The 23,739-nt window shown below is 44.1% G+C and overlaps 1 protein-coding gene across 8 annotated transcripts in view; it reads left to right on the plus strand.

Annotated features, from left to right (window-relative positions):
- The window catches only part of ablim2 (actin binding LIM protein family, member 2), a 65,684-nt gene that overhangs the window by 24,666 nt on the left and 17,279 nt on the right, over window positions 1–23,739 (plus strand). For 3 of the 8 annotated variants that reach the window (XM_076033906.1, XM_076033914.1, XM_076033912.1), the window contains exons 3-13: window positions 8,151–8,334; window positions 11,423–11,535; window positions 11,745–11,871; window positions 12,604–12,697; window positions 18,002–18,089; window positions 19,442–19,500; window positions 19,733–19,774; window positions 20,882–20,959; window positions 21,056–21,199; window positions 22,212–22,247; window positions 23,254–23,371. In XM_076033906.1, coding sequence (XP_075890021.1) covers window positions 8,151–8,334; window positions 11,423–11,535; window positions 11,745–11,871; window positions 12,604–12,697; window positions 18,002–18,089; window positions 19,442–19,500; window positions 19,733–19,774; window positions 20,882–20,959; window positions 21,056–21,199; window positions 22,212–22,247; window positions 23,254–23,371 — 1,083 coding nt within the window. The remainder of the gene's footprint in view (window positions 1–8,150; window positions 8,335–11,422; window positions 11,536–11,744; window positions 11,872–12,603; window positions 12,698–18,001; window positions 18,090–19,441; window positions 19,501–19,732; window positions 19,775–20,881; window positions 20,960–21,055; window positions 21,200–22,211; window positions 22,248–23,253; window positions 23,372–23,739) is intronic. The other 5 variants (XM_076033907.1, XM_076033908.1, XM_076033910.1 and 2 more) reach the window with 5 other exon arrangements.

Below are 23,739 nucleotides of genomic sequence, written 5' to 3' on the forward strand. Positions count from 1 at the left end.
CAGAAAGCATGCAAATGCACCAGGAAACGCTCCAATGTGAAAAATATGCGGCCACACCCCGATGTCGCCATACCCGCCTGAAACTGATTAATGCGCCGGTGCCTGACCCAGAGCAGCAACAGGGAAAAAGACTCATTTATATTGGACACGCCGGGACTGTTTGTTGCTCGCAACCTACACTTTTGTGAGTGGGCGCAAACGCGTCCTCAAGTAGTGCGAGCGGTGTGCTTTTATTGCGCTCCAAATGCTTCCCCATAAAACTGAAAATAAGTCATAAAGTGGAGGATTTTTTTTTTTCCAACTGCATGTCATTTGGGTTCGAAAACAGCAAAAAATACATCTGAGCTTTCAACATTCTCACCATTTCAAGGGAATCTCTGCTTTGAAATGATGCATCAAATTCCTGTTGCCTAATATCACAAAAAGGTAATAGATGCAGCTGGAAAATTGACAGTGATTTGTTTTGAACTGTAGCCATTGGTTGAAAATGAATAATTGATTTTCTTCTGATGGAGTATAATTTTATTATTATTATTTTTTTTTTACCCCTGACCGCACATGAACTCCTCTGTAAACAACTCCTGCTTTCCTATTTGAAATACATTAGGATGAATTTTTATTGACTTTGTACTGAAATGTCAAATTTACAACCCAAAGAAGGCTCAGTACTTTGGCACGAGTAACTTGACCAGAGTGACAAGATTGTTGACCTCCTGATGTTAAAAGGTACTTCAGACCTCAAAGGTTCAACTCCTGCCATGAAATGACCGCAAAACGTTGTTAGATCAATAAACACTGTAGTGGCTAAAATGAACTTTCGGAAGCAGCAGAAACTGTTTCACCTTAAAAGAATTCCAACAGTAGAACTGAGAGGAAAGGTCGTCACAACAGTGTTTACTGTCTGACTCGGCGTCTGTCGTTGAGATTTGGGCAGATTTATGGACCGCATTGTTTTTCTACATTTATCCAGCCCCCAGTGTGATACTTCCTGGAACTGGGCTCAGTGAAATGGACGCTGTCGGCCACATGCACGAGCCTTGATGCTCAGTTCGCTGGTGTTATAATAGCAGATGGTTGTGATGTTCTCAGCTGGGTGTTGGCTATTGGATTTAACTCATTCTTGGAAGCAGGCTGTCAAGAACAGGAGGGATAGAGGGAGGGCGTGTGTGTGTGTGTGTGTGTGTGTGTGTGTGTGTGTGTGTGTGTGTGTGTGTGTTCATTTGACACCAAGCCAGGAGTGCTGACCTCACAGACAGATGTTGGGAAGGGAAAAGCATGCAGGGAAACGAACAATTAGAAGAGATGGAGGCATATATGACGTGCCGCACGTGACGGTGCATTATGTGATTATTTGTTCTGCACTGATGTTGTTTCAAGTTCATATTTTCTCGAGTCTTCACTCAACGCTGCTCTTTAACTGTGTAATTTAGTCAAACGCCAGAGCTCCATGTATTTAATTCAAGCTTTATCCCACTTAATAAGGACAATAAAAGAAGGCTGTAGAAAAACTGAAAGAGGAAAATAACACAAACTGCCGTACCGACGCTGCATTTCATCTTGGAAAATGTTATTGATCAACAATAGCCTTAACATGGTTTCAAAAGCATATCACCACATTAGAGGCAATGCTATTGCCTTCTGCCAACAGCCACATCACAGCAGAGCGGATGTTGTACAAAAGCAATATCTTGATTCTGATCTTGTTTTTGAATTAGTCCGTCAGCTGCAGCCAAACTCTAGCCAGCTGCTCTAGGAAGGTCGTCACTGTCAGTTCATGCAATTAAAGCTTATTAGGAATGTCTGAGAGGGGAACACTCGCATTCAACTTGGTAAACGGCAACTAGCTCTTCTGCTCAGTGTCAACAGCCAAAGGAAACCCATCAAATGTTGTGGTCCTTCCACATCACAAACTGTTGTACAATGTGGAAATTGTGGGTGCGGTTAGCGTTCAACCTATCAACTCCTGTCAAGAAACACTGTTGTTTGAAAGGTAGTCCAAATAAGTCTAATTGGAACCAGGGAAAAAGTCACATTGCCATCCTCAAGTCATTGACAGTTGAACTGTTTGCCTGTTCTATGGCTGAATCCATACTGAATGAGGTTATTATTATTACTATGAAATTATGCACTGCTTCACTTCACTTCTTCTTCACCAAGGCCAAAGACCTAAAATCTCAAACAGAGAATTGGATTTGAGGATTTCACAAAAATTAAGTCCTCAGTGAAAATGAAACGATTAAAACTCTGACCGTGTCGCTCCATAAAGCACCAGACCCCCTTTAAACCTTGTCCTATCAGAGGTCTGTAAGTAATTTAGGGCAGCATAAAAGCAGCCTTAACCCATTTAACCTTGAGGGGGCGGCTTGAATTGAATTTCTGTCCCAAAGCTGCTGTGAACAATCCAGCAGGCTGAATGATCAAGGTTATGGAACAGGCCAGTAAATGACCACAACGCCCCCACCCCCTTCCATCACACACACATACACATGCACAGACGCATGCACACGCACATACTGTTTGCATTGAGGCTGAGATGCCATAAAACAAAAGGCGCAGTAAAGGTCCCAGAGAGCACATGTATATTTAACGCTGCTGACGCTCACACACGTGCATGCTGGAAGTCATGGGCTCGCCTCAAGGACACTCTGCCAAGCCTCGCACAGAGGAGGTGCACTGTGTTGCACGGATGCAGACACACACACACACACACACACACACACACACACACACACACACACACACACACACACACACACACACACATGCGCACACACACCGTGCACAGGTATTTCTCAGCTCTGCCTGAACACTTCATGGCTTTAGAATTATGTCGGCTTCATGGAATTGGAATTGATCAGATTTAAGGTTTAACAGGTTGCACTAGTTCAATCATTTTAACAGTTGCCCTACAAGGTCCACCTTTGGTGCAGGGCTAGACCCAGCCAGCGCACACCAAGTGCAATCCATAACTGAGGATGTATGATGAAGATGTTTGGCGCCCAGGGTCACAGTTGTGTTGTTGTTGTTTCTGTTGTTTTTGTTTTCTTTTACTATTTCAGTCAAAGAGATTTAAAACCTTAAAACAAAATGATCTGCGTTGCCTTGGCAGAGAGGTGGCGACTACCCTGAGCAAAGAATTAGTCATCATACTAATTTTGCAATTTTGCAGCCTTAGGTTATGAGTCAGAAGTTGCTCTTTTCAGTGCTTTTTTCTACCTACACAGACGGTGGTGCAGTGGTTCACTTTTGCCTTACAGTTGGAGTTTTGTTCCCTGGCCCTGACCAGTTGCCCAAACTCTTTGTGGCTTCTCTCCAGGTACTGCAGCTTCTACCTACAGTCCAAAGATTAGGGCTCCACAGACTTAGGGCCAGATCCACAAAGCAATCGCTCTGCTTTTACACCAGAAAATCTGTGTAAGTAGCACCAAAAACAGTGCGTCCCATCCACAGGGCGGACGTAAATGTTCCAAGTGGAGGAAAATGCGCCGAGGCGCAGGGCTGAGCCAGACTCATTTGAATATATTTAAATCAGTCATGACGTGCAAAATGACACCCCGTTCTATGCAAACACGCTTCATTCGAAGCAGCGGCAGATCCAGAAAGAGTTTGCGCTCATGTCTGCACCTGCTTTGACAAACCTAAACACCACCAGCCAAAACCAGGCGCAGTCTCGTCCGTCAAAGTGTTTCTGGCGTCAGAGCGACTCTCTCCTCCCCGTAGAGCTGACGATGAGGTGTGTGTATAAAGAAACACCCCTTATCAAATATTTGTATTTATTTATTTTTGAAGAACGTGACACATTGATAAATTACAAGTTCACTTACACTTGAAACCTGCACTTACTGATCAGATCAGCCACTAAACAGCTACAAATCGCACTCCGGTGGCAGTAACTGTAAAATATATAACACAGTAAATATATATATATGTATACTGACTTGTCACTGCATGGATCTCACTCTCTCCTGTGCACACAGGTTTGCTTCAGCCACCAAAAGGAATATCAACAACTTCTCACAGTTCTCAAAACCCTGTCCTTCAAATTAATGTCTTCACACCCAGTACTGGTTGCCTAGATAAGCGTTAGCGCGTCTGAATAGCCGGCTCAGTCACTCAGTCCTACCCGGACTTTGTCGGTACACGAGTAAAACAGAAGCGGCGCTGCATTATTCACAGATCGCGCCGGGCCGAACTGTTGCACATCCGCTCATTCAGCCGTGTAACTTCCTCGCTTATTCAACACGCGGAAGATCTGACTCGACTCCGCAAGGTTTAACAACACACCACCGCAGAGTTCCTATTATGTAACTTCAGGGCAGATGAGATAAGCCCTCGGAGATGGAAGCCATCACTCTGCTGTGAAGTGATGCAGCCTAGGAAAATCTCCAGACAGAGTTCAGGCTGCTGTGTAACCTTTATACGCCTCTCAACGACATCATTTATCATTATTATTTTGTATTCTGTTTTTGCCTGCAGTAGTGCCGGACTACTGCGCAGTTGCTTCTCATGCGCGTGCCATCGCCGTGCACCTCTTTTGCAAGACAGTAAAGGCTGAACTTTTGACACTGCGACCCTCCCCTTCAGGACACACCTGAGGTTCAAAAGGTTGCACGTGTGGAAGTGGTATCTTTCTGCCGGCATGTACGGCGACGCACTCCCCCTTGATCAGGGCTGAACCTCTAATCAGCCGCTTTATGACCTCAGCAAGCGCAACGCACAAGCAAACACACCCTCCCCCCGTGGTTGTCGTGGAGATTGGGAAGTTTCGAAATGTTTACTTAAATTGTCTCGTCGCGATGTCGTTTTTTTTTTCGGATTTGCTCTGCGGAGTGTCAGCGCGCCCCATCGCCTCCCGACTAAACACGATTTGCCGACATCCGCCTCTGCTTCGCGTCTCCCACCTCTCGCTTCCTTTTTAACGGGTCCCATGTGAGTGAGGGATTAAAGTAGTGGCGAGCAGATGAGACGAGCGCTGCAAGTGAAAGGCATGCGATGCGAGGGAGACAGCTTGGATGCTTTCCGTTAGCGATGGCGGGATGGAGAGCTCGCTCTGCTTCTCGCGCTCCCTCCGACTCATGCAACGCACTCAGAAAAATGCATTCCTGATGCGCATCAGAGGCCAGTTTGGCTGCGGCCTCGGCTTCCCCTGCGATGCATGCAGCTGTGGCGCAGGCGAGGATCCAAATGCTTTCAAAGGGATGTAATGGAGTCGTCTGGAGCAAAGTGTTGCTTCAGCAAAAGGGAGGTCGAACTCGGAGGCCAAACAGCCTCCACGTTGAGTGTTGATTGTTTCACAACGCAACAACACGAGACCTTTTCGCGTTGAGCCTGTCAGCCCCTTGCTGTTGCGCGGTTGAGCTTCAGCAGTTCAAGGCTGTCAAGTGCGCTGAGTCTCACAACCCTGCGAGTCAGGCGCCTTGTTTTTGTGCATTCTACTTGAGGCCGTGTCTCAAGACTGCAGTCATGTTTCAGTTTAAAAAAAATCCCAGCAGAAATGAACTCTTTGTATCATCTGATAGCATATGAATCCCTCTCCTATCCAGCCACAGCGTTCCCAGCTTCACCAGGAGTGCTTTGTCAAAAACACTTCAGAAGTCTTTATTTGTGGCACGTCGTTGTAAATGAACTCGTGCTTGTTATCGTCCGTCAGCGTGCACAGCGCTGGTGTTTGCGCTGTCGGCTGGAAGATTATATCACCGGCCGGACAGACACGAACCGGATGTAACTGAAACAGCACCAGCCGATGGAAAGTGCTTTTTCCACTTCCTGACTAAAACAATCCTGCCCGTATTGTTGTGGTTGCTTTATTAGCGCGCTGTAAAAGTGAAGTGGTGCGTGTCCAGAGCCAAGACGTGCAACACTTTCCAAGGAGATTAAAGGGAAAGCAAACTAAAGCCTAAATGAAAGTGAAATGATGTTTAACAGCCAGATCAGAGCCGTGTTCACCTGGTTTCTCTACAATAGCGCGATACCTATAGGCATCATTACATGTGTCCCAGTTTCCTGATGTCCTGCTGTTGATATCACACCTTTCTTATACCAGCTCACACATCATAAAATCCCTTGCAGATCCATCCTCTGTGCTACTATGTATGCAGTAGGTCTGCTTGCTCACAAATAGACTTGCTGCTTATGGAAATAATAAAAAAAAAAACTTATTTATTTATCTTTTGTGATATCATCAGAATCATCATCATATATCATCACTGATAATATCACAAAATATTATATATGTGTAAATATATATACTGTATATGCCTATGTACTTTTATTGTAATTCATAGAGAAAGATCCTTTTAAATGTTTAAAAAAAAAATGGAAGTTAAAATACGATCTTGAACTTCACGTAAACTCTGCCTCCTGCTGTGAGAATTCCCCCCAAAAGTTCGCAATCTCCTGGGAAAACTTCCATCTGTGGAATTCCATTGAGGGTGCTGTCATGCGCATCATCATGGATGTCAGGGTTAGACTGAGATCTTAATGAGAACTGAGGGAGCACAGGCCTGCTGCAGCAACTCAGCCTGGGTGCGTCTGACACCAACAAAAAAAAGCCATCTGCGTGCGTATGTGTGTGTGTTTTGGCGTGTGTGTCACCTCTTGCATGCTTACATTCCTTCAGCCGGCCTCCTGTGATCTTTTTTTTTTGTTGTTGTACGCGTCATGCGAAGCACGTGTTGTTACGCCTGGCTGCTCTACACCACACGTCACAAACGTGTCTCCAGTTCGCACATCTTCGCCAGTGCAGACATGTGCAGTCAAGTTCAGCCTCTCCTCGCCCCCAACCACTCACAACTGCGAACGACACCAACCAGCACAAAAAACAACAACAGCTCATTTGTCTTTCCTGACATTTCATCCCCAAAGAAAAAAAATGGAGGGAAAAGAGAGGAGGAGCTGCTGGTTTTGCTGGAGGAGTGGAAAAACAGAGAGGCAGGTTTCCCCCGTGAGGGTGTGGCTGCTCCGTGATGTCAAGCTGACGCCATGGTGACCGTGTGGGAGCATTGTGTGCGCAGGAAAAAGGAGAACGCATTCAGCACTTCCTGTCATTTATTGAGGCGCGCAAACAGGCAGAGTGCAGCCACCACAAACACACAACACATCCCAGCGGCTGCCTGGCGTCGGCGGTTGGCTCTGTGGGCAGGCAGGTGTAGGAGGCCAATCAGACGTGTCAAACTGGATCTGCCAGCCCCTCGCCGTAAAGGCGTCTTCAGTGGAAAGACTATAATTAGCTGGTTTGTTTCAGCCTAATCAGAGATCGCTCTGAATTGACTTCACGAGTGTTGCCCAATACGAAAATGTGCATCTGGCCTGTCACTAATAAGAAAATCTCACTTCTTTTCATGTCTCCACTTTCAGAATGTGGCCCAACATTTTTTTTTTTTACAACTCTGGGAATCAAGCCTTTGTAACATCACAAATGGCACGCCTCACTAATGCTTCCGATTTGTGACATCATCATGTTTGTTCTTCCCCCCCCCGATACCGAATCGTTTTTGTCCCCTCTCCAAAAACATGTATGGTTGAACATGTTTTTTTTGGGGTTTTTTTTATGTAGAGCTCTAAACAAAGGGCTAAACATATTCTTGAATGTTTTCTGGGCCCCTCCCTTTACAGGATTTCTTGTTGGACATAATTAGTCATGTGAGGCAGCCCCACGGGAATCCGAGATGAAAAGAGAAGAAACTTTAATCCTATTTGCTGTCACAGTGGCAGACGCACTCATGCTGGCAGGGTCACGAGCACTCTGCCGAGTTCACCTTCACAAATTTGATGCTACCTATGCAACATTATGGGGGAAACAAGTTTGTTTTTTCTTTCAGGCCCCCCGCCCCCATGTTGCTCCGTGCGTGCATTCAAAACAAAAAAAAAATATGATAGTGAAGTTTGCAGTGAAGGACACCATTATGTTTAGGCAAGACTGATAGCAGTGGCAATAGCAAGGTTAGGGTTAGCAAGCATCCCTGCCGATGCATTTAAATAGGCACAAAACAGATTGGTAAAAAAAAGAAATACATCCTGACTTCTCTGTTTCTAATGTTTCCCTTCTTCTTCCCTCCTCCCTTCTTCTCCCCTCCTCCCGTCCTCCTTCCTGCCCCACCCTCCTCCTCCCCCGGCTGCCCTCTCTCTCTCCATTCCCTCTCTTATCTCAGTCTGTGGATGTGAGCTGGCCCAGGGAGGCTTCTTCGTGCGTCAGGGCGAATACATCTGCACTCAGGACTACCAGGGGCTGTACGGGACGCGCTGCTTCAGCTGCCAGGACTTCATCGAGGGGGAGGTGGTGTCGGCCCTTGGCAAGACCTACCATCCCCGCTGCTTCGTCTGCTCCTCTTGCAAGTAAGGGACAGGATGCAGGAAATGGCATTCAGAAAAGTCTCATGTCCAGACGCACTTGATATTCCCCCCTCAAGTGAAAGTCACAAAACCACCAACATTGATACCAGAACTGGCTGGCCTTCAAGAATTTGTCAGAAAAAAGCCTTACATTTTGCCTGTAGTCTGGTTAAAACAAACAAAACGAAAATGCTAAAATGCTAAAATAATGTTGTCATCTTGCTTTAAAGTCCTATGAAAGACTTCAAAACTAACATTTAGGTTTATGCTCAAAAAGCCGCTTCCAATTATGATTTCTTTGGAGCGTCCCACAGCTTTTCCCACCACGCCTCCTGTGGCAGGAAATGCAAACACTACGTCCCGAATTCTAGCATTTCCACCTTGACTTCATCTAATCAGATATTGCTGTTTAAATGCTGACTCGCAAGAGTTTGACTGCTTCAAACAACAGTCATTGATTTTAGTTGGTTCAATCACACTTGCGTTCATTCATCAGTTGTCTACACGTGTTCATTTTTCGGTTTAGTTCAGGGTCGTCTAATTAGTTTTAAGTGATATTAATTTAGATTTAATGTAATGCGTGACAGTTTAACCCCCCTTGAGGTTGGCTCAGTTGGGCTTCTTGTGTGCAGTGGCAGGAAGTGGAGCATTACATCATTGGTCCGATTCAGCAATTAATCAACATTTACCTCTTTAATTAATGAATTGTTGTTGTGAAACCACGCCAGAAGAAACAAGATGAACTTAGACGCCCACTAGAATATCTTTCCTAAGATAATATATATATGTATAAATATGCATATATATATATTTTAATGGTATGTTTTGTTTTGTTTTGTGGTAACCATCATTTACAAGACTCTCAGCCACTTTACTGTCTGTCTTTTGGGATTTGCAAAAATTGAACAGCTAATTCAGCGTGGAGACAGCGGATACTGTGTCAAAGCGGAAACGGATCACTGGAATAGAAGGCTTATACATTCCAACCAGCTGGATGTCCCACACAGCAACATCACAAACATTCAGGTTTAAATACAGAAAAGTGCACCCGTGATTCTGCAGTTCAAAGTCATCCTCACCTTTTTCTTGTCACGTGCACGCCCCCAGTCTTCTCCCAGGCCTGGGAAGGTAACGGAAGCCCCAGCGGGGCAGGAATTCCTAGTGTGTGGGTTTTTCACCCAGGCCATTCCCACGGCTGCTTCCTCGTGAGCCCATGGATTGTCTTCTCTATGTGTGTGTGTGTGTTTGTGCAACCGTACCTCGGCCATCTCTCTGGGAGCGCAACCTGGGAGCAGAATGTTCCAGTGTGGCATTTGTGGTTGGTAACGTGATCGTCCAACTCCCGCGCGCTCCACTTAAAAAACAAATATGGCTTTTGTGGCGACGGAACACACAGGGGCTCATTATAGACGCAGCGACGATGAGGGAGGCAGACGCTGCTCCAGCTGAGACGACGAGCTTCGGCTGCACATTAATCATCAATAATTCATCAAGGGAAACGCAGTTCTTGCAGCTTGGCAGTCTGGCCGTCTTTATGTTCCCTTTGTCTGCGGGTGGTTGCTGCTGCACCAGCATTAGGCCGCCTCCATCTCACACACACACTGCGTATCTGTAGGTAGTTTTATACCAGTGTACGTTCGAGCTCAGAAGGCTCACACGTGTTTCCAACAACACTTTTGCAACATTTTTCCATGGAAATTTGCTAGCTTTGATCAAATACTGCATGGAACTCAATGTGCTAAAGCAGCAGGTTTAAAAGGTCTGCAATACTTAAGTGAGGAAAAAACAAGTATTAACACCTTATTGTGCACATGTGGGGGAAATAATGTTTAGCCGTATTCATTGCAGGACAGCATTTCTCGAACCTTAGCAAATCTAATGTTATTTTGTACAAACAAAAGCAGCACAAGCACACAATAATTAAGCTTATATATCATTTTTCAATGCAGTAATATGATAAATAGAAATTTTAAAATGATGTTCTCAATTTCATTTTTTCCTTCATGCTAAAAGAACATTTAAATAGAAACAAACAGAGAGATGGAGCTAAATTATTCAAGAAGTTTCAAGAGTCACCATGTCGCCATAAACCAGTGCACATTGCTGCTGTTTATACATGATGACCTTCAATTTCAGCCTCTCCTCCTCACTACTTCCCTGATGAATGTGTTGTGCGTATCTGTGACAGAAGCTCTGATATCACCTTCCCGAGCCGTCGGAAACGTCACATGGCAGCGGCTTGGCGTCGTACCGCCAACCAATCGCTGTCCCTGCCGCATTTGACTGGGTGACAGCAGCTGCTTCTGCACTGACAGCCAGGAGACGTTAACATCATTTTACTGTTTGTGTAATGTTGCTCTTGACGCAGTCCTTTGGCTCTAAATGGATTTTGAAGACATGAGGAATCAATTAAGCTATCCAGACATCTCCCAGCAGCTGACAATTGAATGTTGAAGCTAATGTCAGCAGCGGAAGGTTTGAGCAGCAGCAATCCATTTGATAAATTATTGATGAAGAACAGTAAGAGGGCCTGCTGGAGGGAGCCACTTCATCCCAGCCACTGAGAAAGGCAGAACTAATACGCCTGTCATGGATTTTGTACCCCTGGCTTCTTGCTAAAACAGCATTTTTAAAAGAGGCTTTACACAGAGGGCTAACTTTGCTGTTTTCTGGAATGTTTCGGGAAATTCTTCATGTGAAGTTGCTTGCTCAAGAGGGAACTTTTATTCCAGATTCATGCTTTTTTTCACTTCACTTTACTTGCCACAAATCCCTTGAGAATCTTGCATAATCTTTGTTTTCAGATTGAGTCACAATCAGCAGATGTTTGACAATTGTAATCCCTCAGGTTCTCATGTCCCTGTTAATTTCTGATGCTGCTTTGCCAAACTAAACACCCGGAGAAGCAACTGTTAAGAAAAAGAGTGCGGTGCCAACATTTGATGGAAGTACAAGTGACATTGTTTTGGGCATTAAAAAAAAACAACTTTCAAAAATCAAATATGATTCAAGTTCAAATAAAAGCCACTGTTATGTGCTTAGTAATTTCACTTGCACTAAATGGCTCCCTGTGTTCTGTGTTTGCTTGCAGACAGCCGTTCCCAGCCGGCGACCGAGTGACTTTTAACGGGAAGGAGTGCGTCTGCCAAAAGTGTACCCAGCCTCTCCCTGCCAACAGCCCAGCACCGATTCAGGCTGTCCACAGTCAGTGCCCCGCGAAGCCTCCAGCCCTGCACAGCATCACATCACATCACACACCCTCGCAAAGCCAAACAATCTTTTCGCATTATGTCGCACTCTCAGAATTTTGCGTCGCTGCGTCGCCACTTTCGTTAAATCCAAATCGTGCGATGTGGTGAAATGCATCCGCTCCGCGACTGTTTCATCAGGTCTTCTCTCTCCCCTCTGCCCAGACTGCTGTGGCTGCGGGAAAGAGTTCAAGAACGAGCAGTCCCTTGTAGCGCTGGACAAGCACTGGCACCTGGGCTGCTTCAAGTGCAAAGTCTGCAACAAGGTGCTCAACGCCGAGTACATCAGCAAGTAAGTCAGGCAATATGACATGCAGTGTTGTTGGGATTACTCCATAAAAGTAATCCAACTACTGATTACTGATTGCTACCTAAAAAGTAATCTAGTTACTTATTTAACGACTTAGTTTCATCAGTAATCAATTACCAATTACTTTAGTTTGAAAAAGATAAAGTAACAGCTGGGAACATCTTTGCTTCCTGCACATAATGTACAACAAATCACAATATTCTTTCATTTGGATGAGATGAACTCAAAATAATGTTTGTATTTCCAGCTATCAAACGCAATCGCTGTTTTTTCTTTTGCTGCCGCCATGCTTGTTTGGTGCGTCGTCGCATATCAATGACGTCGCATGCATGGCTGCATCATCAATCTGCGACGTCCTTGTTTTAGCTCGTCATTTTTTGTGGGATAATAAGACATTTCTAGCTTGAGAAATATTTCAGACAAGTAATGGAATCGTTACTTGATAAAGTAATTATGATTCAATTCCTCAATTTTTGCCAGAGTAATCCCATTACATTATTCTGTTACTTAAAAAAAAGTAGTTTAATTTCAGTAGTGGATTACTTAGTAATAGATTACTGGCCAACACTGCTGCTATGATGATAGTGTAGTGTAGACCTTTCATGTTAAGTGTTAAAGTTTGCATTGTTAAAGGTAGCACTGTGAGTTGCTTCCTGTGTCGCGTCCAACCTGAGCCTCTCTCATCCACCTGCCTGTCTTGTGTTCTCCTCTCAGGGATGGAATCCCCTACTGTGAGATGGACTACCACGCCATGTTTGGCATCCAGTGTGAGAACTGCAAGAAGTACATCACCGGGAAAGTCCTGGAGGTATAACAGCACTCGTCTCTTTGTTTCATTTATGCCTTGTTCACAACGTGGTGCCACTTCAGAACCAACAGGGTTTTCTTAGTCACCCGGGGCGAGACCCTCCCTCAGCACGGCCCGTGTTGGAGCGGCGTCTTCATCAGGGGGCAAATTCTACAAATAACCCCCACCTGTGGACATACTGTATGCTGCAGTGATCTGGCATGCTGGTACTGAACTAGGCTTTCACGAACGCGCTCCAGTCCAGCACTGCAATATCCCATTTCTCATCGTCGCGTTTCTGTTCTGCTGTTCCCTGCTTGGCCACAGCATGTGTTAAACTGTGGCAATGGAAAACGGCCGTGTGTCGGCCTTTGCGCTTCCTGCTGTTGATAACTAACCTTGCAGCTGAGCGCAAGTTGAGAGCTTGGTTTTCAATGTGCAACTGGTTTGTGCGGCGCGATAATTTGAGTGGTAAAGTGTGTTTAGTGACAGCTTCACTCTTATGACAGCACGTGCTCATGTTCCTACCCTTCACGCTAATCAGACTTGTGCTGTCACTCGTCCCCTGCAGAGAATATCCACGGATGCAGGGCAGATGACACACTTGGCTGTAGTCTCGATACAAAACATCTTCTTTCTCCTTCTGTGTTTTCTTACATGGGGATGAAGACACCCAGGCTGTCTCGTCATTCCTGCATATGTGGATATATGTGTGTGTGTTAGAGAGAGTGTTTGACCTGGGTCAGAACCACTGGATTACGAAGTGGGACGGAAAATCTGAGAGGTTGAGATTATTTGGCTCCTTGACTTTCCTGCAGTTGACCACCAGACTCTGATGTGAAGTTTTTGGCATTTTTTTTATGGGTAGGCATTGCTGATGGGATTTCTACTGACTGCATTAATTGGAATTTACACTGTACTGTGTTCGGGGACATGGCTTCATTGACTGGAGTAGCTTAATATGTTAAAAGTGAGGCCTTAAAGCTACTTATCTGATATAAATGAAAGAAAAACTTTTACTAAGCTTTCAACAGCTTTCATCAAAACAAAATGAACAGTCATTTCAAATGGCCATTTCTATGGTAACAGAATAAAATAAGACTTAACTGCATTAGACATTTCCAAGAAAACAAATTAGACCCTTATATAATTGTCTGAAGTCTTTATTAAATAGAGGAATAATATGAGTTGTAACATAATGTGAACCAATCCTCAGAAATCCTGCTGATTCATATTAGAGGCAGCTGCAGTAGAGACAAACAATGTTCAAAGCAACTGGCACGTAATCAGAGTGTGAAGTGGTGCGCAAGTTCAATAAATAGAAACTGAAAATGTGCGCAAAGAGGTGTTGGTTGGAGAGGCAGATATCAATCACATGGAGCAATGATGGAAGGATGAGACAAGCAGCAGGCCAGGAAAAGAGGAGAGGAAAACAGTTCTGAGAACAAAAAACAACTCCAGCCTCGTCTTCTCTTCTCTTCTCTTCTCTTCTCTTCTCTTTTCTTCTCTTCTCTTCTCTTTCATCACATCTCACATTTCCTCCGCTCATAAACGCCGCTCGGGTTCCGGAGAGTTCACAGAGCTGCTCAGATGAGATGAGAGCGAGTGTGTTTCTTTGTCTATTTATGCGACTTCGGCTTCACTTCCATCTCTGGCAGTGCAGTTATTACACTTCCTCAACTTTCATCCTAGTGTGCGTGTTATAGTTGGTCACATGATCAGGCACCAGGTTTCCAAAATTCTCATTTCAAATGCCCCACCCAAAAATCAATCTTATTATTCTACCACAGAAAAATGAACAATTTTATTGTTTATTTGTAATTTTCTGCTGCACACAGGCGGGTCTATTGTGCGATTGTTGTTCATAGTTGCCGAACAGAGATGTTTATTATGTTCTTACGAGAACACAACCCTGCTGCAGGGTGCAAGGCTTTCGTGCTCACTCGAGAACCTGCAGCATTTATATAACAGGCCTTCTGTAAGTCGGAAAGCAAGAATATCCTATACACACCTACAGTATGTACTGGTAACTCGAACGAACATATACCACATTGAAACGCATTTAAGTAAGTAAACAGAATTTCTGAGGTACCTTTTTTTGCAGTGGACGGTAAAATATGCTTATTACATCAGTTAAACCACTGATATAATTTGTATTTTATGGGAGAATATATTTGTGATTTTTACTTGGTTTATCAAATAGAAAATAAGAAAAACAATTTAAAATAAGAAACATTTTTTTTAAGTAGGCCATGATTTGTTCTTACTTTTGCAGGTGCTAATTGATTGTCAGTTTCTCCAAATGCCTCATTTACTCTGCAGATCTTTGATGTTATTTTATAGTCTAATGTCTATATTTAATTAAAAAAGGAAACTTTATTAAATTCATTTCTGGTGCGTCCTTTCAGATATTGCTTTGATACGTAAACAAATATATGCGCCTCTGTCTCTTGAGGACCTCTAGCCTACCTTTTAAAATGAAATGCCAGCGGTCAGAAGTGTGTCTGAGTTTTAATACGGAGGCTGTGTTGCTGTCACTCCACCTGTGCTTTGGAGCTCTGCTTTGCAGCACAAACACTGGAAAATGCCACGGCATGTGATTGAGATCAGAGAAGCCGGTGCACTCAGCAACAGGAGCTGGTGTTTTGCAAGTTTTGTCCTTTTCTTCTCCGCAGCCTGGTTGTTTATTACGCTTCCAAAAATACCCGTCAGTCAGTTGGTGTCAAAAGATTTGTCTGACGCTTATTCGTGCGTGCTACCGCCAAAAATAGTGCAGTCCAGTCCAGGCTAGGTTTACATTATGTGTGGAACATGAAATCCCAAACACTAGCACTGGCGGAGCGTACGGCCGTACCGCTCATAAGCAAAATATAAGAGAAAAACACAGTCCTGGCGAAGGCCTGAGGTTTAAACCGAGGTTTGTCCTGAAGGTGTCGTGTTGTTGCGGGCAGACGGGCCAGAGTTGAAACCTGGCAAGCGTTGAGGCTTGCAGTGTATACAATCAAAGCGGCTGAAAAGAGAGTTTTCCCCACAAGAAAACAGCGGTCTCCGCCGCTACCCAACATCCAGAACCGCTTCTCCAAAAGCAGCAAACAGTGTCAGCACAGGGGATTTGCGGGATCGGGCCGTTTGTTGCCGTTGCCAGTGGTCGCTGTTTGCTCTTGCAGGAAAGGTTTAAGCTTTCGCATTGGTGGATGGCTTGTGTTTTTAACCACCTGCACACCACAACTTTCCACTGGTTCAAACGCTCGAACTGTCTCACAATCAGTGTGTTTGACGCTTTCCCTTTAGGGACCTTCATTAAAACTCCGTCATTTTCTTCCTGTCCTTGATCTGCTTTGGATGAAGTGTGTCCTTCTATGTGAGGTTCTGGGAAAAATAGCCCTTTGTGATGTCATAAAAGGCAGTGGTACTGGTCCTCCAGATTAGTGACAACACCCTCGGGCGAGAGCGCGGTCCTTGCTCTATATGACTGTCTTGTTTTATCGGAGCACAAAAACAAAACAAACAAACAAACAAACCAAACGATTTTGAGCCCAGCAGTGTGTTGATTCATATGAGCTCCTTTCTACTGTTATTATTAATCCCAGTTGCTCCACTGGAATCCGATATGAAAAAATGAATATCTGAACATTAACAACACTTTTCCAACACTTTTATTTGAACGTGTATCCGGTTGAAATTGTATATTGAGAGTTTGAGTGAATAGGTTAAATTGTTGGATTGTTGGATACTGGAGATGTTAATAGAGTTTATCTGTAAGTGAGTCAGATAAAGACCCTGTGAAAACGGAGTGGTGGGTTCCACGTAGGTGCAGACTGTGGAAGCATCATGTATTTGATTCATGTGTGTGAGTGCACGTGCACACACTCGTGTGAGTGTGTGCCTGTGTGTTTCTGCCGTGCCGTTTAGTGTAAGTGCATCACGTGATGCCGCACAAAGAGGACCGTTTCTTAGAGAGCGGATGAGCTGTTGTGTCTGATGTCGGGTCGTTGAGGAAAAGGTTAAAAATTTGTCGGAGCTTCTATTCGTTTCCATTTGTTTTGGCTGCAGACTGTTGGCAACCCTCGGCTAAGTAAGGCTTCCCATCACCTGTTTCTCTTCCTGAACATGTCAGTCCCGCAGTCCGTCAAATTAGGTCATTTCCTCTTCGGATTCCAACAAAAGGAAGGATTTGATTGCAGCGATATCTCCTTTCCTGCCATCGCAAATGTTCCATGTTTGAATTTCAATTCCCGCTTCCAGCTTTTTATTTTATTTTTTTTTTTATTTTATCTCCAGTTCCCTCTTCATTTTTCCTCGCCGAAAACCAACACGTCTGTGATTTTAACAGTCATGATCCCCATTACACAAAGCCAAACATTTTGCTTCCATGGAATGAGTCAAGTTGAGTGGTTTCCATCCTCCTCTGATTGCGTACCTTTCTCAACCCGATAAGCGCTGAGCAGGATGTTATCCAAGAGGCAGGGTGTCAACCTCCTGCTCTCTGGTATCAGTGCATGCTGAGATGACGCAGCACAGTGGAAGGACCCCCAATCAAACAGCGCTGAGACAAAATGAGAGTGCACGCGGAAGACGAGATAAACAGCAATCGGTGGATTGTTATTGCACAAAGGAGGAAACAACTTACGGGCAAAAACAACGTTCTCGTATTGAATAAATACGCCATTTGTGTTTAAAACAGGAAAAGTGTTTGCTCGGAGGTCTTTCCTACTTTACTGATGACAATTGTTTTTTGTTAGAAAAGTCTATAAAGCAGATTAATACATAATAATAATAAAATGCACTGAGAGCATTAGAGTGAATTAATATTATCGCAGTTGACAGAGGCAGAAGATTGACTCCTTTCTGCTGCGCGCGCGCGCCTCGATGGTTTTCTTTCCTTTCGATCGTTTTAAATGGATGGAGATGCTTTCGCCTTTGCAAGTCACCGCTGTTGAACTCATTTCTTAACACAAGTGCTCCGCCTGCTGGCGAAAGAAGACAACTACTCGATGCTGGTTAAACGTATTTGGGCCTCCGATGGCATCACTGCTGGGATCAGTGCAGCCATACTGCTTCAGAACTTCATTGTTCCTCATCTGGCCTGTGTTGTAAGATGAATTCTGTCTCCAGACGGCAAGATGGCGCTATTTTCTTATGATATTGGTCTCTTCTTTTGTATTTACAATCCAGTTTTTAATGTTTGCTTTACATTATAATCATTCTGTCCTTAAAAAAACAACAACAACACAGTAGTGCTTCACTTTCCTCCAGTGTTGTCTCTCCTAACACGAGATATTGTCTTAGAGCCTCAACTTGTCCTCCTTTTTTCCTCCTCAACAGGCTGGAGACAAGCATTACCACCCGACCTGCGCCCGCTGCGCCCGCTGTGAGCAGATGTTTGCAGAGGGAGAAGAAATGTACTTGCAAGGTATTCACAGAAGCTGCGATTCTGAAAATACCTCAACTGTGCCTGACAGCTGGCTCTGTAAAGCCCCTGCGCTCTACAGTCACACATCGATGACATATCAATGAAGTGCACTGTTGGCCGCTTTATGAGCCGTGAGTGCACCTTTGCACATGAGTCACATGCGCATACGACAATCTTGTGTTTTTCACAGCTGACGGGAGGCAGCAGCAGCAGCTGCTTTGCTGCTTCATTTTCTAATGTCATAAATATAAACTCTCCTGTTTCTTCCAGTAAATGAAATGAAATAAAATGCCTGACTAGAGGTATGACTCATCTCACCTGATGACATTTTCATGTGCCAGATATGTCTCCTCACCGAAAGATGACAAGTAGCAGCTGCTGATTTATCCAACAAAGGAAGGATTTGATAGCAGCTCTTTCTCGCCTTCTCAAAGGTTCCATCTTTGAATTTCAATTCCCTTCCAGCTTTTTCTTTTTTCATCACCCGTTCCCTCTTCATTTTGCTTCACCCAAGACCAGCAAATCAGTGATTTAAAGAGTCATGACCCCACCATTTAACAAAGCCCAACACTTTGCATCCACTGAATGTCTTGGAGTGAAATTGAACTCTCCATCCTCTGATTGCTTACCTCTCTCAATCTGCATCCATTTGGTCCTGATAAGTGCTGAGCAGGATGTTATCCAACAAACAGGGCCTGATCTCTGGTATCAGAGCATGCAGAGAGGAAGCAGCAGAGTGGAAGGACTCCAATCAGATAGTACTAAGTCAAAATGACAACAATGAACAGCAATGGAACAAAGGAAGACACAACTTACGAGCAAAAACAAGAACAAACTCTTACATAATTCACCCCCTTATTAATTAAATACAACATTTGTGTTTAAAGCAGGTATATTTCAGCAATTGCTTCTTGTCATCTTCCAGAAAAAAGACGTATTTGGCACCGTCGACATGAAAGTGGCATCAGATGAGATGAGTCACCACCTGTAGTCAGACATTATTGAAGAAAGTAGGGAATTTATTTTGAATAAAACTGAATTTATTGTTTATTGTTTAGAGACTGATGTTAAGTGTATTTCTGTCATGCTTACATGGTCAAAGAGGTAATTACAATAACATACTGCTTGACACACAACCAAAATTTTACATACACAACTATGTAAAATTAATATGAAAACAACGTATGTTGTGTTTTTAATACTTTAACTACAGTGTTGCAAACCTGGCACAGTAATGCCTCTAAACAAATCAGGGAATTCAATTTTTTTTTCTGTCTGCCAGCTTAATTCTTCTCTGTTTAATACCAAATAGATGGATTGACCAACCAAACATGTTTTTTTTTTGTCTTCAGGCTCATCTATCTGGCATCCTCCATGCAGACAAGCAGCCAAGCAAGAGGAGAAGAGTAAGGTGGGTTGGAAACGGCTGCAGACCTGTTAGTGTTACTCAGTCAATGAACTGGACTCCTTCAGTCTCAATAAATAAAAGAAAAATAAGAAGAGAATGTGAGTGAGGCATCCCTGAGCCGAGGCTCTGTATAAAGTATAGGACCAGCCACGTCAGGTTATACTCTGGCGTCCAGTAAGTTCCCTCCGTCCATTGTCCACCCTCCATCCTCATCATGACCTCATGTCCTTCCCAGAAGCAGGTCCGGATACAGCTCAATGACGACCCTGAGCAGCAGGTTGGTGCCCCTGTATGCCCTGCACCTCCCACCCCCGCGCCCCCACCCATAACCATCTGCTGCATGGGTTATTCATAACCATTGGAAACAGAGCGCTTTTAGCTTGATAGAGAGCTGTAGCCCCGCCCACACGTCCACTTGTCAAGAGGTTCGACTGGTTGGTGGCTGATGATCTCAGTGCATGTGCAGCAGGGATGGCAGGATGAGCCCTGTGTGTGTCGGGACTTGTATTTGCTGGTTTTATATCATGATTTGAGTTGATCAAAGGGTATAGAGACGATAACCAAGAGAGATGATGTATGAGAGATGTAAGAGTAGGTTTTTGGGCTGTGTTCTCCATCTTTAATTTTTATTTTTTAATTTTAATTTAATTTTAATTTTATTTGAAGAGGACTATGCACATTAATTTACATTCCAGTTGCATTCCTGTCAATGTGCCGGTGTTAGCCAGAGGCTAATTTTCAACCACAGTCCTCTGGCCGATGTTAAAAACACATAAAAAAGGACACAAGGGTCATATTATATAACAATAGGGACACAGGAGACAGAAAATTTGAGTAAAAACAGCAGAAAATGACACAAAATATTCTCCAACTTGTCTGCATGCATGTGTGTGTGTGTGTGTGTGTGTGTGTGTGTTTGTGTTTGTTAGCCTCCCCGATCTTCCAGCCCAGCTTCACTAACAGCACTGCTGTGTGATATGAATGTGCTGTTGGATCCTGATCAAAGTGTCAGAGATTACCAGTGATGTTGAGATTAAACTTTCAATATCTGCTGTTTCTTTTACTGCTTGGTCTTCCCGCATACAGACCGACTGAAAATTAAATGTAAATGGGAAGTGGTGATTCATATATATTTTAATAAACAACTACAGAAAATGAATTAAGGATGAAAGTGGGGACTAAGTTTGTGTGGATATGTCTAATACTGTTTGAGTTTCTGGTTTGACTTGTAAATCTGGTGAAACTGAAAATCCCAGAACCCAGTGCCTATTGTGCAAAGCATGAGCTTAGCTGATTGGATGGCTCCCTGTCTGCTCCTTTAGTCACTGGCATCAGCTGTAATTGACCATAATCAAGTACATATTCTGTGTTTTGCATGCTTTAGGTGACCCGGACTTCATCTGAGAGCATCACCTCTGTCCCAGCCTCCAGCGCCTCTGGCTCCCCCAGCAGGGTCATCTACGTAAGACTGCACTACCGCTGCTTACCAGTAGAGGACACAATCACACTATATTCTTGCACATCTGTCATGTCTGAGAGCTTCTTTGTGCACTGCCAGGCCAAACTTGGGGAGGAGATGCTGGACTACAAGGACCTGGCAGCCCTTCCAAAAACCAAGGCCATCTATAATATAGACCGGCCCGACATGCTGTCCTACTCCCCATACGTCAGCTATCCGTCCGAGGAGAGACACTATGGAGAGGTAAAGCGTCCTCACATTCCTTCATGACTGAGATCTTCCCTTCAACTCCGTGTCTGTCTCACCAAATGACGGCCAGGAACATACAAGTTTACATTCTGGGCCTTATTAAAGTCACATTTACTAAGTAAATAACTCAGTCAGTCATTTCAAATGCAGGTTTATCACAACTCTGCAAATCTGTAACTGCTGAAATCAATAATTAAGAGTACAGGTTTATTTACCTTTGTAATGTCTTTGCATCTTATCTTGAAACAAAGATGCAGTTGGATGCTAAATTTCAGCATATTTAAAAGCCTAGTGTGTGTCTGTGGAAAATCTTCTTCGAAAAGCACAATGAAAATGAAGACCAATTTATGTGTAATGTATTATGCCCATGACCATGCTATAGCAAACAATCAGCAATGCAATGAGATTGGGAGGCTCTGCTGTCTCTGCTGCAGCATGTTCTTGCAACTGCAGACACATGGCAGCACAGTGTAGCTGCCTTGTCACAGATGGACCCATCCTTTATCTAGATATATATGTTTTTCATTTGCAAATTAAGAATTGTTTAAAAAAAAATACAATAAATGTTTTGTATTCAGTTTTATTCCTGTAGATTCCACACACTCTAAGGTATTTCTATTGAAAAGCATTAAACGCAGCTCACAGCCCAGATGAACTCAAAGTGATTAATTGGAAGTTGTGCCATTAAACCATGCAGATGCTTTGATTGATTCACTTGGGTTCGTCGCCGCTCCCTTGTCATTATTTTTACTTTCCACCTTGCCTGCCCTCCACCATCTCCCCCTCGTCCCGATGGAAAAAAAGTCGTCCATCAAATCCACGTTTGTGTCGTTCCCACACAAACACGCAACATGTCCCCAAGTCCCTGGCAAGTCATCCAAGCCCGGGATGCCGCTGCTCCTCCAACTCTCGCCCGTGGCTCTTCCCCGATGGGATGCTAAACTCATATCACCTCATCATATGAGTTTGTCCTAATCATTGGCTTTCTCCCCGTCTTCATTTGCAGTCCCCAACCCAACTGCTCTCTCCTACTCCTACTGAGGTAACGTGATGCACCGCTAGCCACCCTTCATCTGTGCCTCCCTCTTTTGTGTGTGCCGTGCAGCGACGTTCGCGTTCGTCCGCCTACGTTCGGCAGCTCTGGCGTGAGCCGACGGAGGCCCAAGTGCTGAAGTGACAATCGCACCTGCGCTCGCATCGTCATTTTTTCCCCCCTCCCGTGTTCTCAAAGCGTACACATCAGACACGTTTCAGACGGGCTGAGACTCTTCTCTCATCACTTTATCTGCGACTCCTGACATGTCTGCAGCCCGTCTGTCTGTCAGACGGCTGGTGTTTATCTTCTGCGCGCCAACCGTTAGTCTTTTTAGCAGCGTCAGGGGGGGATCTTGACAGCTTCCAGACACTCAGGGCTACATTAGCTACATCTCAGATTTGAACCCGTGATAAAAACACATCAAAAACAAGAGATTACATCTTCATCTGAGATTTGTAGCACAAGATATAGTAGGATTTTTTTTTTCTTCAGCATATTTATCTGAAGACAACAGAAAAGTGGTGCTATTCATCTGGGCTTATTTGGAGGCAAATCAAAAGGGAGATTTAAACATCATCTCTTTGTTGACTCTTTGAAAAAATAGACCAAATTATTTCTGCAAGGATTTCTTAAGATCTTCAGAACTTAACACGCATGCATGAAAGCCATTCTGTTTTTGAAGCATCGTTTTTAAGCCCATCACAAACTGCTTATAAATAAAAAGTCGTTTTTTCAGCCCGCTCCTTCAAATGCAGACTCTTTGCCGTCTTCTGCGTTATCTCGACGCGAGCCTCAAGTTCTCCCCCATATCTTTTTTTTTTTCTTCTTCTTCTTCTTCTTCTTCTTGAGCAAGAGACTCGATCCGTCTCATTTAGAAAACATCAGAGATGGAGTCGTGCCCACATTCCGCTCTGATGCTGTGACTGAGACATGAGGTCATTTTTGTTCCTCAGCAGTTTTCTTTTTTTTGTGTGAGCGCGTGTGTTAACTTTCCTTGTGTTTGCTCCTCCAGGGCGATGGGGAAAAATCCCCCCGTCAGCGGAGACCCTCCAGCCCCAGCTCCAACAGCTCCCTGGGCGGCTACGGGCGTTACACTCCATCTCGCTCTCCCCAGAATTACAGTCGACAAGGTATCAGCCACAGATTGGCCCCACTCACTGTCTTTATCGAAACAAGCTGTCATGTGAAAACCTCCGCGCTTGTATATTCAACCTTTGATGGGACCTGCAAATCTCCTCCGACCACACGTTTACTTTCTCCTAAAATGTTTTATCTTAAACAAAACAAATGAACTATTTGAAGTTTTTTTTTTCTCTTACAGTGGTGGGGAAAAAAAAAAAAAAAAACGTTTTTTGGACGTTCCTCCTTGTATTTGGGATGTATATTGCATCAAGAATAAGAATCAGTCTTTATCCTCCAAGTCACCACCAGAGCCACATGCTCTCTTTTGCACAAGCAGGCACCAAAACTGGACGTTTCAGAAACATAATGCCACACA

The sequence above is a fragment of the Nelusetta ayraudi genome, unplaced genomic scaffold (assembly GCF_046127955.1).
Source record: "Nelusetta ayraudi isolate G7.1 ecotype Tasmania unplaced genomic scaffold, CSIRO-AGI_Nayr_v1 ptg000042l, whole genome shotgun sequence".
Classification (NCBI taxonomy): Eukaryota; Metazoa; Chordata; class Actinopteri; order Tetraodontiformes; family Monacanthidae; genus Nelusetta; species Nelusetta ayraudi.